At 35.7% G+C, this 18,996-nt stretch overlaps 1 protein-coding gene across 11 annotated transcripts in view; it reads right to left on the bottom strand.

The window, feature by feature from the left end:
* Window positions 1–18,996, bottom strand: part of LOC111873894 (broad-complex core protein) — a 108,084-nt gene that overhangs the window by 50,240 nt on the left and 38,848 nt on the right. The window contains exons 6-7 of one of the 11 annotated variants that reach the window (XR_004514044.1): window positions 13,493–13,990; window positions 8,637–8,687 (exon numbers count right to left, since the gene is read on the bottom strand). The exons of 7 other annotated variants lie outside the window; for them this stretch is intronic. Coding sequence is in view for 3 of the 4 variants with exons in the window: in XM_023868957.2 (XP_023724725.1) it covers window positions 17,462–17,889 (428 nt within the window). In the remaining variant the exon portion in view is untranslated. Of the gene's footprint in view, window positions 1–6,828; window positions 8,688–12,939; window positions 13,991–16,318; window positions 17,890–18,996 lie in introns of those variants that run through there. 3 more of the 11 variants (XM_023868960.2, XM_023868958.2, XM_023868957.2) reach the window with 3 other exon arrangements.

Below are 18,996 nucleotides of genomic sequence, written 5' to 3'. Positions count from 1 at the left end.
GATAAACACAGCCCATGTGATCCACCAGGTTTGGTGCATGCACTGCTAGAGTGCTGCTTCAGGTGTAGAAATTGTTCAGACAGCTACAGCAAAACAGTGAAGCAATGCTGTTACACAGCACCTTATGAAATATATTCCAAACAGGGATGAGTCTCTTTTATAAGGTTCAAGTGGTGCAGGGTAAAATTGCATATCAATGCCATGGAGCATTTCATCAGGCATGTGAAGATGATGTTCTCCCTTACTGTATCATGGCATATTGGGTGCAGGCTTTTAAAAACAGCAGAGAACATAAAAACAAATCATGTACTGGGTGCCCTGTATCAGCAGCAGGAACTGCTGGCAAATGACGGGCATTTCGCACACCAGAAACTTGCCAGACATGGCAGGCATTAGTGGCCTAAAGTTAGTATGCATCCTCCATGATAAATGGAGGATAAGGAATGCTGCAATAAGATGGGTCCTGCACTAGTTGTCCATTCAGGTGTGGGCTTGGAGATAGGACGTGTCCATCTTGAGCAGTACATAATTGAAGGTGATGCATTTTTAGACAGAACACATTGCCTTGGAGAAAACATGAGCATGTCTGTATAAACTGGCAGCATTAATATTCCTTATGTCCCAAGAAGTTCTAAAATGAACAGGTACAACTCAAAGCAACACTTCATGTAACATATATTGTAAGTGTGCTAGTGTATGTCACACAGTTTCACAGAGACAGATGCTGAATTCAAAGTTCTATGCCGATTTTCTTGAATTCCTTTTAAGACCAGCACTCATCAGAAATGTCCACAGTTACTGGCCTCTAGCCAATCTTGCTGTATGGTAAGGGCCCATGTCACATGGTGCAGATCAACCAAGGTCAATTGTAGTGCTGGAACTGGGAGGTGCTGAACCTTCCTCCATACTCTCCTAACATATGTCTGTATGATTATGACCTCTTTTAGAAGAATCACCATGAAGACAAAGATTCTGGTCACAAGATGGTATTCAACATCCTGCAGAGCAGTCTGTAGGACAGCTCAAGATTACCTATGCCACCAGTGAACTATTATATCTTCCAGAGATGTGGCAATGAGTGGAGGACATGGTGACGAAGACTATATTGAAGTTCTCTAATTGAACTTGTGCATTAATAAATATGCATTATTTTGTACCATTGTTTTGCTATTACTTATTTAATGGCATCCATGTCATCACTACTAAATCCTGACTAATACTATAATCACTATTATTTGCATCAAGACTGCAGTAACCATCTGCAAGAAATTAATTTCTTTCCACATAAACAATACAAAATATCCCATGGTAATTAAACCGTAATTTTTCAAGGCTCTTACATGCCATCTACATGGAAAATACTGTAGTACAAAGAGTTCATAAGGAGCTGGGATAGTGCAATCAGTATAGCAATTGGCTATGGGCTGGATGTGAGGAGCCTGGACAGCGCAATCGGTATAGCGACTGGCTACGGACTGGACACCCGAGGGGTCCAAGTTCAAGTCCGGGTGGGGGCAAGAATTTTCTCTCCTCCAAGTTGACCAGACTGGCTCTGGTGTCCACCCAGCCTCCTATCCAATGGGTACTGTGGGCTTCTTCCCCAAACATAAAGCGACAGGGGTGTGAATCTAACCACTCACCTCCAACTAGTGCAGAGGTCAACAAAATGTGGATCTACACATCCAATCCTCCATACACCTTCATGGTATAGTGTTTAATTAGTTAAGCACAGGGACAACTTTACCATTTCTACCTTTACAAAGAGTTCATCACTCACTCTTTGAGTTGAGACCTTCTTGAGAAGCTGCCAATTGTGCAGCTACTCAAGAACTTCCCAGCATTTTATGGAACCCGAAGTTTCATTGCCGTGTTCACAACAGCCCTCCACTGGCCCCTATTCTGAGCCAGATCAATCCAATCCAAACCATCCCATTCTATCGTTCTAAGATCCATTTTAATATAGTCCACACACCTACGCCTTGGTCTTCCCAATGGTCTCTTTCCATCTGGCTTTCCCACCAATATCCTATATGCATTCCACTTCTCCCCATTCGTGCTACATGCCCTGCCCAACTCATCGTCTTTGACTTGAACATTCTAATTATACTTAGAGAAGAGGACAAGTTATGAAGATCCTCATTATGCAGTTTAGTCCAAATATTCTTCTCAATACCCTGTTCTCTAACACCCTCAGCCTATGTTCCTCCCTTAATATCAGAGACCAAGTTTCACACCCATACAGAACCACAGGCAAAATTATGGTTCTGTATATTTTAATATTTACGTTTTTAGACAGTAGACGAGAGGGCATAAGCTTCTTGACTGAATGGTAGCAAGCATTACCCGAATTCAATCGTCTCTTAATTTCCTCCTGAATCAGGTTTCGATCTGCTATCATTGTTCTCAAATATCTGAACTGTGCCACATTTTCTAAACATCTGTTTCCTGTCTTTATGTCATGATTTTGCCCTGAATTTTGGTGACGAGACAGTAACATACACTTAATTTTCTCTGTGCTTACTTCTAGACCAACCTCTTTACTTGCATCAATTAAAGTTTGTGTTTTTCTTTATGGTATCTACATTATCACCCAGTAGATTCACATCATCAGCGTAGACCAACAGCTGATGTGTCCTGTTTAGTTTCAGTCACACCTGGTTTCCCTTGACCTTCCTAATTGCATATTCTAAGGCAAAGTTGAAAAGGAGTGGCAATAAAGCATCTCCTTGTTTTAGACCATTCTGGATAGGTAAATTATCAGACAAATGTTTACCTATACGGACTTTACTATATGTTTCCTTTAAACACGTTTTAATCAGCCTAACTTGTTTCATGGGTAATGTCAACTCTATCAGGATATTGTACAATACTTCCCTCCTAAGTGAATCATAGGCTTTCTTGAAGTCTACAAATAGCTGATGTACTCTCTTACTGTACTCCCATTTCTCCTCCAGTATCTGATGAATGCAAACAATCTGATCAGTAGTTTATCTGTTACGTCAAAACCCACACTGATGATCCCCAATAATTTCATCTATGTGTGGACTTAACCTTGAGTGAAGAATATTTGACAAAATTCAGTATGAAGTTTATAGCAGTGATAAGGAATGGAAAACTTATGACACTATGCATGCTGCGGAATGTATGGTTTTGTGGATGGCCCATAACACTGCATGCACATATAGAGGTAATTACATGAATAACATGCATACAAGGACACATTACTGCGCAAATGTCCTCAAGTGTTAAAATATGAATAGTTACTGAAATTAAACACCCATACCAATAATTACCTGTGTCAAAGCAGTCTCATATTATATAATAATAAATTTATAATGCACATGTCATTCAAATCTGAAACTTACGTACATATTTACTTAATGTTTGTTTGAGCTCGTACACAAAGACTGAGCAGTTTTACGCAATTATACTTTCCTATTTTCAACTAACTACCGTCTTTTACTATTAGTGAAATAAGAAACAACATGTAGTATAAAACTTCAATACTTTACTTCAGTTCTAGGAGATCTACAATGTATTTATTTATATACACAACAGGCAGACAATTTTATGCTTAGAAAATAAAATTAAAAAACTGTACAATATTAAAGCTATACTACGATGAGTAAATATGCACTACAGAATAGTTTCTTACATTCCAACTACTCTATATAACTCAAACTCCCCCTTCAGATATACAAAAAGAATTCAATTACAAATGAAAATACATTCAGAACAAATGGTGTTCAGGCTCTCTTTGTGACATGGTAACCCAGAAATCTGATAAGGAATGCAGAAATACAGCATGTTATATCATATTTTGAAAATAATTTGATTACATTATTATGAAAATACATCTGCCACACGAAACACACAATTTAAGAAATACAAAAATATAAGAATTATCCAGATTCCTGAACTGCCATAATCATAAACAGCATTAAAAATTTGTAATGAACTGCATCTTAAGACATGGGGCTTCATACTAACCACTACAACTGAGTTTCAAAGTTATCTGAAGACTGCAACTGGGTTAGCAACCTTTGAATTTCAAACCTACCTTTTAAGAAAATATTTTTAGTTTTTTGTAAACTTAAATTATCATAAATCATTACTAACAGCTGAATCACCATAAGAATGTATGAGTAGTAAGTAGTTACTAGCTTCAATACTCCCTCTTTCTTACTCTGACAGCCAATTCCAGACTGTTCGCATCATTAGACACTGCAATTTCATTTGTAATTGTGTGCTCTATACAACCAATAGCAGTATCTAGGATAAATACTTCAATATATGGTTGGGTCAAATAAATTTTCAATCTCAAAATAAGACAGTACGAGATAACTTCCTCCTGAATTAACTATACATCTATGTAAGATTTGAGGCTTTCACGGCGGTGACTATGAAGAAAGCAGTTTTCTGGGATTTGGCACCGTGTATATGTGGTGTTAACCGACGTTTCGGAGGAACGTATCGCCTCCATCTTCAGGGTAGAAGAAAAAATATAAGAAATCTGCAAACGAAGAGACCGTGAGAACTGGTAAAAGCAGACTAGACTAAAAGCAGGTGATACGTTCCTCCGAAACGTCGGTTAACACCACATATACACGGCGCCAAATCCCAGAAAACTGCTTTCTTCATAACTATATATCACTTAACCACACATTCTGTGAACACAATACTAAAGCTTAGACAAAAGCACTAAAAAGGGTTCCATTATGCTAACTAAACTTGCTACTCTTACATCATATATTTATTAATGTCTAATTGTAACATCTCTCTTCTCCTTCCATCCCTTTCACTTAATCAGATGCAAAAACAGCATGAGATCATGACTGTAGTAGTATTTTACAAGTCAAAACCCACACTTTTATGGTCTGGCATGTAGTAACAATCATATTTCTTTTACAGTTATATGCAGCTATCAGTCACATTTAACAAAAGTACATATACACCAGCATTAGCAAAGGTTATAACTGTATAAAGTGCAGTCCTTGTCACACTGGAAGTGCACACATTCCAGTTGTCTCTTTAAACACCTTTCACCTTTATGCAATTCCCAACTCTATTTAGACGCTCTGAAGTACAAAATATTTTTGAAGTGACTACGAATAAATAATATTCTAAGCATGCTAAATTAAAATAAAAATATGGCCGATAAAAATAAAAAAAGAAATAATTACTCTACTCCTTTACTTTAAGATAATATCTTCCTACTATCATCTGTTCTAAAATGCTACATTTTTAGAAACACTAAAAACGTGTTATTAACAAGATGGGAAAGAAAACTTTGCCAGATGACATAAAACTTCACTGCTAACAGATACACCCAGAAATACTTGCCTATATGTCTAGTCTAATTCTTTAACAAACAAAATGTACAGCATGCCCCATGTTACAGGTGGGATGGTCTTGAAAATGTGTCCATACAATGAAATTCCATAATGTTATGAACATTTTTCAGCTGACTCCCACATTAAAAGCAGAGATATGTCCTACTGGAAATTCTTTGGACCACAGCTGTAATAAAAACACACTTTACACCCAGTAGGTACAATTTTTGTGTTCTTTTAGGTGTGCTACTTGAACATTATGGCCCCTTTCGACATTTTAGGTAACTGGAATACAATACACAATCTGAAACCTAAAAGCCATCGTCCTATATCACTGATGCATGCATGCAGGATAGCCAATGGCCGGCTACATATCCTGCTACATAACTGAGAGCTGTGCTCTTGTAACCTGAATTTTTAAAAAATAGTCAGTTCTTAAAAAACTAGTTTTATCTGAATTTTCTGTTGTCCACTGTGTTGAAAATTAATATTTGTTCCAAACTTCCATATGGATGAATTTACGGCCCATATCATGAATTTTATGGTCATCTTTTATAATTTCTGTATGGGTAGACTTCCATAACCCAAACATTCCATAACATGGAGTGCACTGTATATCACATTCAATTCTACAGAATTTGAAATAATATTCAATAATCTCAAAAAAAAAAAAAAAAAAAAAAAAAAAAAAAAAAAAAAAAAAAAAAAAAAAAAAAAAAAAAAAAAAAAAAAAAAAAAAAAAAAAAAAAAAAAAAAAAAAAAAAAAAAAAAAAAAAAAAAAAAAAAAAAAAAAAAAAAAAAAAAAAAAAAAAAAAAAAAAAAAAAAAAAAAAAAAAAAAAAAAAAAAAAAAAAAAAAAAAAAAAAAAAAAAAAAAAAAAAAAAAAAAAAAAAAAAAAAAAAAAAAAAAAAAAAAAAAAAAAAAAAAAAAAAAAAAAAAAAAAAAAAAAAAAAAAAAAAAAAAAAAAAAAAAAAAAAAAAAAAAAAAAAAAAAAAAAAAAAAAAAAAAAAAAAAAAAAAAAAAAAAAAAAAAAAAAAAAAAAAAAAAAAAAAAAAAAAAAAAAAAAAAAAAAAAAAAAAAAAAAAAAAAAAAAAAAAAAAAAAAAAAAAAAAAAAAAAAAAAAAAAAAAAAAAAAAAAAAAAAAAAAAAAAAAAAAAAAAAAAAAAAAAAAAAAAAAAAAAAAAAAAAAAAAAAAAAAAAAAAAAAAAAAAAAAAAAAAAAAAAAAAAAAAAAAAAAAAAAAAAAAAAAAAAAAAAAAAAAAAAAAAAAAAAAAAAAAAAAAAAAAAAAAAAAAAAAAAAAAAAAAAAAAAAAAAAAAAAAAAAAAAAAAAAAAAAAAAAAAAAAAAAAAAAAAAAAAAAAAAAAAAAAAAAAAAAAAAAAAAAAAAAAAAAAAAAAAAAAAAAAAAAAAAAAAAAAAAAAAAAAAAAAAAAAAAAAAAAAAAAAAAAAAAAAAAAAAAAAAAAAAAAAAAAAAAAAAAAAAAAAAAAAAAAAAAAAAAAAAAAAAAAAAAAAAAAAAAAAAAAAAAAAAAAAAAAAAAAACTCTTCTGGCATTTAAGCAATGTAACTTAATCCTATGGTGGATATGTACAAATCTGGGTTAAAATTTTAGGCAGTAGTCAAATTTTACAAAAACCTTTGCATGAAAAATATGTCAACTGTATGTGGACAAATTAATAAATACATTATGATAAGTAGCATTTGTCCAAGAGTATTAATTTCAAAGTAAAACGCGTGATGCAATAATAATAAAAACAATATCATCATCATCATCAGTATTACAGAGGAGTACCGGTGGGTCTGTCCTAATCTCATAAATTACTTCCTGCAAGTAAAATTATTTGTAGTTACATATACACATCCTCAGTACGGATGCTGCAGACTGAGCTCTGAACCAGAACTGGGAATGACAAGACAAAGAAAATGATAGGAGATAGAGGAGGAGGAGGCCATGCTCAGAAATAATTACACAAAGTTCTATAAATACAGTTGAATTCAGCTACTAAATTCTTCCCAGCTGAACTCATGCTTGTAAACAAACCTGATACATTAACAAATTTATTTAAGCAGTATGCTATATAAATACTTTCTTATATCTCATAAATATTGACCTTCCTATGTATTTTGTAGATGACTTGCACCAAAAAAGTATGTATGTAATTATTTTCCTCATATCATTACATATATACAGATCTTTCCTGGAGAACGGTCTAATGTTTGTGGCACACAACACTTTCTATCCAAACATCAGAATGCACATACTTTCAAATTGTTAAGCTCACTCTGGGTCATAAACACATAAATTTCAATCAGATGTTTTAACATGTTTGGAGGTTACAACAGTTTCTTTCTTTTACATGCAAGAAATATGTCAAAGGGGCCACTTATTAAGGATCCAAAACCAAATCCATATGCGCTGAAATAATGTCATTTCCAATCGACTCTAATAACACAAATACATCTTTTAATTTTTAAACTCCAAATTAGTGTCACATAAGCAACAGTGACCTTATGCACCAGAAATCAATCAAAACAACAAAAAGTATAAATTTCATTCTCCAAAATTACATTGCAACATTAGTCATCGTCTCAAATAAGGTTCCTACCAAAGATCAATTTCAGACACAGTACTAACATTCAAAGCAATTCCTGCCAGTCATTTGTTCTTAATATTACAAGAGAAGAACTTGGTCGATAATCTACAATGCTGAAAATAGCCTCTAATGCAATAACTGATTGCTATGAAAGCAATGACATACTTTTCACATACACAACCGAACAGGTTAAATAAAATCCTTTAAATATTATACAATTTAGTTTCTGTCCATAGTTATGATGGATTAATACAATTACTTCACAATAAATACTGCATCAGACAAAAATGGAAGAGACTACTCTTACCTGAGAACTAGGTTCATTACAGATTCTTTAATTTTGTTGCTCATACTGGACACAAAAATTTCCAAGATTATAAAAGCACCACAACAGGCAATTTCAAGATGAAGGAAAAATTTATTTTGTGGTTACTGTTTAGTCTGCCAGGAACTTAATACACCAATTATAAGAGATTTAATTCCGATACTGGGTCACTGAGAATGGGGCTGTTTTATTTTTCTGGTGGTATTTGCACAAGTGAACAACAAGGCTATTCTTTGTACGGTAACATTTCTGGCAAACATTACACCAAAACCGTTCTGTCTGCTCACGATGCAGATCAAGAACATGCCTCTTGAGAGTGATTGCGCTGCGGAGAACCTTCCCACATTCCTCACAAACGAATCCCCTTTCTGCTTCCAAACGCAGCTCATTTTGGATTTTCTCTCGCATTGGCAACCACATTGGTACAGCTACACCACCTAGGGACCAGGGAGAGAGAGAGAATAACGAATATTAGGGAGTGGTTTATTTCCAAATCTTTTGACCTCCTCCCCCAGTACAAGGAATGGCTGTATGAATTAAGCAAACCAATATTTTAAATAATTAAGTCAAAGAACTTAATAATAAACAATGTGCCCTAAAAAGGCACTATGTAACTTAAAACAACTCCTAATTTTAGTGTAATTCTTGACACTTCCTAATACGTAACACGTTGCCGCAGAAAGGCTTGTACAGGATTTATATGGCAGCATTCTTTAAACATTCATCCTGCAATTGCACAATTATCTTTATATCCCACACTCTTGCTGTGAGGCTTATGCAAGTCATGATGAACATCAGGATGATTATGAAGGACAGATAGAGAAAAAGTGCTTATAATCAATTTACGTTACCACTCATCTACAGAGAATAAGGAAGACTCCAGTAACAAGTCTGCCAAGAGTGTCCAACCTGGCACATACTAAAATCGATATCATAGAGCTAGCTCTCTAAGAAACTCCGAATGCTAAAGATGGGAGCACATATAGTGGCGCTTTATATACTGATTTAAAATACAAACTTCTAAACATTGCATCTCAAAAACTGGCTCTGGCTCAGGTAAAACACACATTGAAACATATTCCACAGGGTCTGTTAGACAAAGCTACATATCACCAGTAGGCCTGCTAATCCAACTTACTTAGGACAAAAATTAAATTTAATGAGTAAGGTATTTTATTTAGCTTGTTCAATTGTGAATGGGAGAAGCATATCATTGTTTTCATAGCAATCAATTATCACATCAGAAGCTACAACAGTAGTCCCTCTCTCAATGACCAGTAGCAGAATTAAATCTGTCATTAATTGGTATGCAAAGTTCCTGAGAAGACTTAAAAAGCAAATACCAAAGAAATTTTTCTTTTATCTTGAAACCCTCTAGTATGGTGCTAGACCCTATGCCTAACGGGCCTTACAGAATAAGCTTCTATTTCCCTTTGTTTTACCTGAGGACAGAGACAGAGTCAGTCTTCAAGACACAGCTCCGCATTTTAAAGTCTTCAGAACACATTTGAGTTTTAGGATCCTAAATTTCAAACCAGACACTGCATGAAGTCCAAATAAAGTGTCATAATAAAAACAACCAGAGACATCATCATCATCATCATCATCAAGTCTTAGACTGAAAATGCAATATGCAGAGAGAATATGAATTATCTTTACAATCTGAGTCCTTAATTTTTGGAAACAAGAAACACATACCATCTTTGTACCATGTGTGAGGAAGTCATACTAGCAAGTGTCACTGCCGCTCGGTGTGAACCATCACAATGTCGGTCACAATGGTACAACAGCAAAAGGCACAGTGCAGGGGGGTCATTTATTCAAACAAAATCAGATTCAAAGGTCCAGGAAACTTTATAACATACAACCACCATTACGGCCATTGATACATGCGTTGTATGAAAAGTTTATGGAGACAGGACGCATTCTGTACAAGAATGGTGCAGGTCATCCATGATTATCTGAGAAAGATGTGGAGGAACGTAAATGCCAAGTGTTTAATTGTAGTCCGCACAAGTCAACGTCAGCTACAAATAAGGTTCTTATGAAAACGTTTGTATATCTATGCTTACAAGTTGCAACAGCCGCATCCTATTATGCTAGACAACAAGTCAGTCCACAAGAAATCTGCAAATTCCAAACCTGAGCTACTGGCCTCAGACACCAATACCTTGAAGTAAATCATGTTCTAAGATCGACTCCATGTGTCCAGGAAGGTAAACAGACAAATGTAAGAATCTGGGAATCAAAGCAGCCTTACAGTAATGAATACTCTAGGAATATCACACAACAGTGTTTTATATATAGAGCAATCTCCTGACAGCTTCCCACACATTAATATACGACGTACGTCAAATTCTTCCATCTGGGTTGCACTTTTATGGTACACACACACCGGGAACATGAATATATTTAATGTGGAGATTAATTAGGCCCAAAATTATTTGGGATGTCATTTTTGAACAAAGCATTATAGAGAAAAATCAGATTAAATTGAATCTTTCAGAGTAACACACAGAAAACAATGCAGTTTCTTTTCACAGCAAGCTTTGCACTTCACAATAAATGCCAATCTGCTGGGTGTGCACACCCACTGTGAATGCATATTAGCATGACCTTTTCCTTCCTCATGGAGAGGAGGACTGCCCCACCCCAACAGATGGTGTTACCAACTAATTTCTAAAAAAAAACAGCATGAAGACAATGGTTGCAAACCTTGCTGCCAACAGTCTGTTCTGATATTACGATTTCTTGTAGGTAGGCCTGCATGCCTAGGTACCCAGCAAACTATAACAAACTTCTCCACCTTAAGGATGTCTGACATGTGGTGCAGAATCACTGAAAAGAATGAGTAGTTCAATGTGTTAACTACAGGGTCTCTGGAAGGCACTCTGAGAGTCTGTGCAGACAGGTTGATAGTGACAAGGCTGATAATGAAGGAAAAGGAGAACTTGGTAAATGGCCTACAGTTCAACCTTATAAACAATGGTGTAACTATAGTGCCTACAGAAGATGACCTTGGCTACAAAAATGTAGGAATCAGCAGGACACTGAACAAATGATTTGTCAGTAAACTTTGTCATGCCATCCACATAAGTATAAGTTTGGCAAAATGTTGGTCATATGCTTTATCTTTCATGTGCCTGACAAGTTGAAAGTTGCAGACATCCCAGATTGGAATAAGTGAGAATCTTAATAGAAAAAATATGCAACAAGCACAGTTTCTTCAAATTCAGTTTTGTATAGATTATGAAAAGACTTTTCCCTGTGTGGAGGCAGGATAGAATATTTCCCCTGCAGCGCTGAACGCTGTACAAGGAGACAAAAAGGGAACCCGGCGTTTGTGGGTATTGCTAGGCCACTCTGTCACTGGGGGACATAAATATAGAGACATGGTCCTCCAGTTTGGAGGGTTGGATGCAAGGCTGACCTTGCTGTATAAAAAAATTGTTGTTGTCAAATCCATATTAGTGAAAACTGGATGCAATCTGGCAGAATCTTCTAAGGAAGGCTGTGGCTCAAGAAGGGCTGTTTGGCTGCTGCTGTTGATGAGGATGACAACGATGATCATAACGACGACACGATGTTAGAACTATGTTTCACACATTTGTACTTGAAAAAGCTGATCACTTTAGGAATTACATCTCTCTGCCATTGACACTATCTACCTAAAACCTAGGAGAAATTCTTCTTGCTATGCCAGTCACTAAATTTTCCTCCAAGGTCCATTAAGATGATCACAAGAGCGTTACTATGCTCCTTATCCTGAGCTACACAAATCTATTCCACATTACACCCTACTTCTTGCCTAGGTATTGTATTGTACTGTATTTATTACATGTTCCAGCACATCCATATAAGGCCAAAGCCACTGGATACAGAACGTGTCACACCACAAGCTTGCTAAATCAGCAAGTAGTCAACAGAACAATGCATATAAATCCACAACAATAAACGGAGCATATGAAACCCCTACATATCACTGCAACTACATAATCTATCATGTGTCTTCCCAAGTGGTCTCTTTCATTTCAAATTAAACATCTGTATGGTTTTTTTATCTTTCCCATGCGTGCTACATCCCACATCCATCCTCACAGAAGTTAATATGGCAATCACAATTCCTGTACAAGTCAAAAGTTGTCTCTGTGTTTAATTAATTAAGTACTACGCCATGATGGCATATGGGGGAGTGAATGTAAAGTACCACATTTTCTTGACCTCAGAACTAGCTGGAGGTGAGTGGTCAGCTTCACGCCCCGGCTGCTTTAACCCTGGTACCCAATGGATAGGAGATTGGGTGGACCCCTGAGTCGGTCCGGATAACATGGAGAAGTGAAAATTCTTGCCCCCCCCCAAATCTGTCTTCTTTAAACATCTCATGGGATAAGTAAAGGTTATGACACCTATGAATATTCACATGCATGCTTATTTCTTGTTTATTTAATAACATTTTTATTGGATCAAATTATACAGTGTCAAATGACGGGATGATCATTGAATAATGTACTGAAAAGGATTTGGAAGTGGTCATGGCCTTATTCAAGGTTCTAACTCAGCATTTATCTGGAGGGACTGAGGAAAACTTATACAGAATCTCAATCAGGATAGCCATTATTTGCGCAAGTGTAGCCCACGAGGCCACAACACTCAGTCTTTATGTTTATCGAAGCCAGCTCAGTGATTTTAAATATAACACCCCCCCTTGTACACTCTCTCTCCCTCCCCCTCTCTCCAGCTTGAAGAATTTACATGCATGGTCTAAATTTTGATTAATAATATGTGAAAGCAATATGAAACACTCTTGCACTTCTCTCCGTTAAGTTTCTATCAATTATAACTGAAAGCCTCTTGAATTCACTGTGGCCATAAGATGCAAGTCCAATACAAACACACTCAAATGCAGTGCACATGCACACATACAAACTCTCTCTCTACAGCATAAAGAATTTACATGCATGGTCTAAATTTTGATTAATAATATGTGAAAGCAATATGAAACAGATGAAGTTTGGTCCATACACTGTACTTTCAATCTGAGGCTCTTTTAAGTGTCACATATATTTATGGAGTGACAATTCTCATTTAATCTGACCTTTATAAAAACATTTCATGAAACTGCAATGACTAGTGGAATGGATCCATATGTGTGGTACAACTGTATAGACAAAGAAAAAGTAATCACACTGAAGAAATGGAAAAAGTGTAAAGGCAAAAGCTAGTTTTGGTTTACATGTCTCACCTACTGAAATAATTATGCACAAAGTGGTCCCTTCCATTTCTGTCTCATGCTGAAGAATCATTAAAAGCCACAGTAATGACACTTCAAACAAAAAATGGAAATATTCAAGCATCAGATAAGGTTAGTTTGTTTCCCCTCCTTCCAAGTTTCCTCTCCCTTCCCAAGATGATGACATAGAACTGGACAAGCTAGCAGAAGTGTCCTTCTTCCTATGATAGCGACTCATATGCACCATCAAACTGTTCCTGGTACGGTATTCGCGGTTGCAAAGTGTACACTTGGAAGCATACAGAGGTTCCTGATGCATATGTAACACATGTCTGGCAAGTGTATCTCTGTTCAGCAAACACTTGTCACAGTGTGGACACTGCAGACTGCCCTTGCTGGGTCGCCCGGAACCCTCGCCTCCCCACCCACCATGACCCATACGCCTGGACGATGACATCGTCATCATGGCAGATCGACCGGGGGGAAATGAACAGGACCGCACACCACCACCTAGCAACAGAGAACCAACAACGGGAGGTTAATTAGTTCCCGGCCTGCCACAGTGGCGAAGTGCAGTGTGTTTGAAATAATGAGCATATTATATACCTTACACAGAATCTTTCAAAATTTCAAAATAATCTTAATATCCCCATAGAAAGTGATTATCACTCCCAAGTAATATGAAACTACTGCAGTTCAATTAAAAAAACTGTTAAACCCTTCAATGATTCACAGGCCACTATAAACAATAAGATAATTTATAGTGAATATTTCTAAAAACATAGCTATTGATGGACTGGCAACTAAGGAAAAAGTTTCCCAGAACATGTACCCCATTAATATCCTGCTCAAAAAGGTATACTATTTTGAGAAATTTGGTGGCTATTCAAATATACAGACATGAACACAAAATGCCTGACCATGTGCTACTATAAACAGAACAGAATATGAGATACACAAACCTTTCATCGTCTCATGGAGCTGTGTAATATAAGCTAATATTATAACTGAGAAAGACATCAACAGGACAACAAAGAAGCTCAGCAAACCCCAAAATGAACCAGAAAATACTTCTTCCAAGAGAGCAAAGATAGCTGACGATCAACTCAAACTGGATACTCAGAAATAACAATGTACATGAGGTCCATTATACTTGTACATTTAATATTATTCTCTTATTTACTCTAGACGTTTAACTCCACCGTTCACTGTAAAAGCTGCTGATCAGCCTAACAAACATCTATGTACAAACTCAAAATGAAGGAATGATGGTATTTTTGTTCCATGCTTCCCATAGGTTTGCCACATGGCTAATGAGGATGACAGAAGGTCCCAATATCAGACAGCAGTTAGACAAACTAGCCTCCCTTTACTACCACATGTCCCTGTAATCCAACTAAAAAAAATGGCTGCACCATATCTGCAGTACACAGATAAAACCTCAGCAGAAGCTTTCTTGAAATTAATGCTTTCGAGTCTGAAGTCTGTTACTTCAGAACTGCACTACTGATAAGAACAGGATGAATCTGGCACCAACTTTGGGCACACAACATCTGACAGTACTTTAAACTCTATTATCAATTTGAACTTCAAAATCAAAGCTATTTCCACCTGATGACAAACTTCCAGCTTACATCTCTAATATAAAATAAATCTCCTTCATATAAGTTCAAAGCAACTGAGAGTTTCAGTGAGTTATTCCATCTCAGTTACCAGCATACATAGCTGTCATCAAGTAAATAGGCCATTAGGCTTCATTCTAACTTCAAACCAATGGCATGGAGCCCAGTCCTTCCAGAGAAATCATGTCACTCAGCTATTCAAGAATTTCCCAACATTTTATGGAACATTAAGGTTCATTACTGCATTCACAAGAGCCCTCCACTGGTCCCTATCATGAGCAAGATCAATCAACTCAGTACCACCCTATCCTATTTCTCTATGATCCATTTAAATATTATCCTCCAAAATACATCTTGGTCTTCCTAGTGGTCTCCTTCCTTCCGGCTTTCCCACTAAAATACTGAATGCATTCCTCTTCTCTCCCATGTGTGCAACATGTCCTGTCCATCTCATCCCCCTTGACTTGATCATTCTAATTATACCTGACAAAGAGGAAAATTATAAAGTTCCTTAGATCCATAAGATTTTCAAACCAAAATTTTGTATGAATTTCTCATCTCCTATATGGGTGGTTATATATACCACTTACCACATTCTCCTTGGTCTTTTATCAACCCAGAAAGGTTCAGTGAAGATCAACAAGTAAGTTCCTTATTATACTTTTTCATCACCACCTTATTCATTTACGTTCAAATATTCTCTCCAGCACTCTTCTCATACAACCTCAACCCACGTTCTGCCTTCAGTGTGAGAAACACAGTTTCATATGCATGTAAAGACCAAATGGTTATAGATTTTATGAAAAGAGAGAGGAAAATTAAAGATTTTGAAATGAATTTTAGGAAACATTCCTTGAATCTGCCCCTCAGTTTGTCATGATTTTAATTTTTTACCACCGTCCCCAAGTGCTTCAATGTTGTCAGTTTTAAAAATATTTGTTAAGTATTTTAGAGGATTCTCAACAAAGCAAGAAAGGATGCCTTATGTGGAGATCATGTCTACCCATCTATCTGTGACCTATCAGCGGTTGAACAGCTGGACAGACATTTTAAGAATCTGATATGGGATACCTTCACTAAAAGTTATCATGCAATTCCTACTTTGCTTACAAGTGGACAGAAATAATGAACACTTTATATTAAGAACTCCATATGTTTCTGCATTCTATTTATTTATCACAACAAAAAATGTTTCATTTTTCTTTGCAACATAATGTATCAAGTGAGCTCCTTGTTTTCGATTAAACAAATAAAGAAAGCAAATTCTGTCCTTTGCAGCATTTATCAACTGTCACTTCACAGTACTTCTTTTTCAGTTGATTCTGTTCATGCAATGGGGACTTGTTAACTCAGTTAATGGTATATCACAACAGACATTTGAAGTGTCCTCCATCCTGATGAGAACAAGCCTCAAAGCAACACTGAATTGAGCCCTGATGGTAACTAGTTGTGTACACAGATTCCAAAAGTCTGCACCATCGACCAATGTGATTAATTATGCCACCACAATCCCGAACTTCCATGGCATAGATTTCTTCCTTCTCTAGGATCACCACAAATAAAAATATCGGGGAGTGGTCAGATTGGGAAAATGTGAAGCTGGGGTGATTGGACCTCCACACACAGTCTGGCTGGAAAGTTGTTGTTAAGCCAACTACACACCCAGTGTGCAAAATGGGGAGATCCAATCATAATCAAACCACGCGCTCTTGCATACATCTAGAGGTACATTATCCCATGAAAGGAGAAGCATTCTTCAAGAAAACCAGCATAATGTGATCCACCAAGATGGTTGTGTATTACATACAGTCTGACTACACTGACACTAATCTTTGCTGGAATGAGAAGTGAAAAGCACCATCAGATCCTCTGTTGGCCATACATGCAAACTGTGTATACTGTATACACCACTTCTAAATACTGCCTCATCATTCACAACACATGGCACAGAAACTGAAGGTTGTCCATAATCTTGTGTAACATCCATTGCGAGAAGCAGAAACAGAGATGTTCATCTCCTGCCTGCAAGCCTTGTACTGGTTGTAAATGGAAGAAATACATACTGCACTTTTACAGCATTGTATTGCAGAAGAAATCTGACAAGGGTTAGCCATCTTCCTATGGTTAGCATATATATAGTTAAGTAATTTATTGTAACTGCAATGCCATTATGTTTTATTTTACAAAAGAGAATTACGATAAAATACTAATATACCTTTTTACAAGCATGACATACCACAATAAAAGCCAATGAATTCATTATTCATCTTTTACTAATTGGTCAGAGTCTTATACTAACGTAGCTACACAAGCACAATGAACTGCAAAAGAAGCCAATGAACTTATCATTCATCTTGTACTAATTGATCACAGTCTTATTTCTATTTTTTAGCAATGCATGGAACTGGGATTTATGGGAAATGAGGCTACTTCTTGAACTGTAAACCCGATGACAAATGTTACAAACGAATGGTCTTCCTACATTGTCTCCATGTATGTCGTCAATATGTCTCTGTAATGACCAAATACGAGAAAATGATTTTCTGCATATACTGCAATATGGTTCCTGTAAATTCCCCCTCCCAAACACCACTGAAGTATTATCTGTATCTTGAAAAACAGAATAACCCTCTCTTTGTTGCCAAACACGGCCTTCTACAGCTTGGTGTACACTGTAAACTGCTCGTTTTGGCGTTTCTAGTCCTTGTGGTGGGGTAAAGGATCCCCTTCCATTCACCTTTACGTCTACATCCTGCATAGTGGAAGCGCTATCATCTGCATGCATGGCTGCAACCAAGAAAAAAAGAAAATTCTGTTGCTTTCTGATATATAAGGCCCCATAAATTGGGCTATCATGAAGGTTTTAGAAAAGTTTTAGGCAGAAGCTACACGTATATGAAAGTTGCGGTGCGAAAACGAAATTGGATGGCCAAAGAATGAATGAGAAACTTAGTAATCTGTCAGTCTTTCATTGCAACCCTACTACTAACAGAATAACTTCGTGCATTTCTTTTATTACACGATTAATTCTGTTACTTCCATAATGTCAAAGAAACACTTCATATTCATTCCATACTAACACAATTTAGGATAGAGAAGAAATTTGGAGTCTAACCTAATTTAACCTAACATTATGCTCAGGAAACCTAAGGACCTTTTGTGATCATTCTTGCTGTTAGTGTTATGAATACCACCCACATAACAGCTGAATTTAGTGATGTTATTAATATTGAGACGGGTCTTATAGAATTAGACTGCGAACAGGAGATGGATGGAAATAGCTCACAGCTGTATCTAATGGTGAAATTTAGTATTAGTAGTTTTGGACTTTCAGGTTCTACTAAGCAGAGTGCTAGTTATTTCATACAGAGGTGCTGATGTACAAAAACTTAGTAAAATAATCAAATGACCGGAGGGTTTCATGGAGGTAGGCCTAGGCCCAAATGAGGGCTGTAGCGCCAATGAAGAAAAAAAAATCAAATTACATTCGGGCAAACATACATTACAGATATCATATTACATTTTTATTTTCCTTAAAAAACACGAGCTTTTAAATATAAATGTCTCTTGACTACTTTACTCAATTTCCCAACACTTGTACTTAAAACAACTGCAAGCCTAACATAAAATTAAGCAGATCAAGGCTTGAATTTACAGTATCCTAGGAATGTGAAGTGCTTTTAACATCACAATACTCTTATTAACACAAGAGTGTTGAATGAAAGAAATATAATTTATTTAATTTAACAATTTTCAGGTTTCCTTTGTACAGTGAATTTCATATGCTAGATTTAGCTTTCTGTAAATCACAGGGGCTATACAATCTAAGATGTATACTGTCTTCTACTTTCAAACAATGGAATCATGGGAATGCCTCCCACCTGGCATGGATAG

The sequence above is a fragment of the Cryptotermes secundus genome, unplaced genomic scaffold, assembly GCF_002891405.2.
Source record: "Cryptotermes secundus unplaced genomic scaffold, Csec_1.0 scaffold597, whole genome shotgun sequence".
NCBI classification, from domain to species: Eukaryota; Metazoa; Arthropoda; class Insecta; order Blattodea; family Kalotermitidae; genus Cryptotermes; species Cryptotermes secundus.
Note: the sequence above shows the minus strand (reverse complement) of the source record. Positions and strands in the feature narration are given on the sequence as shown.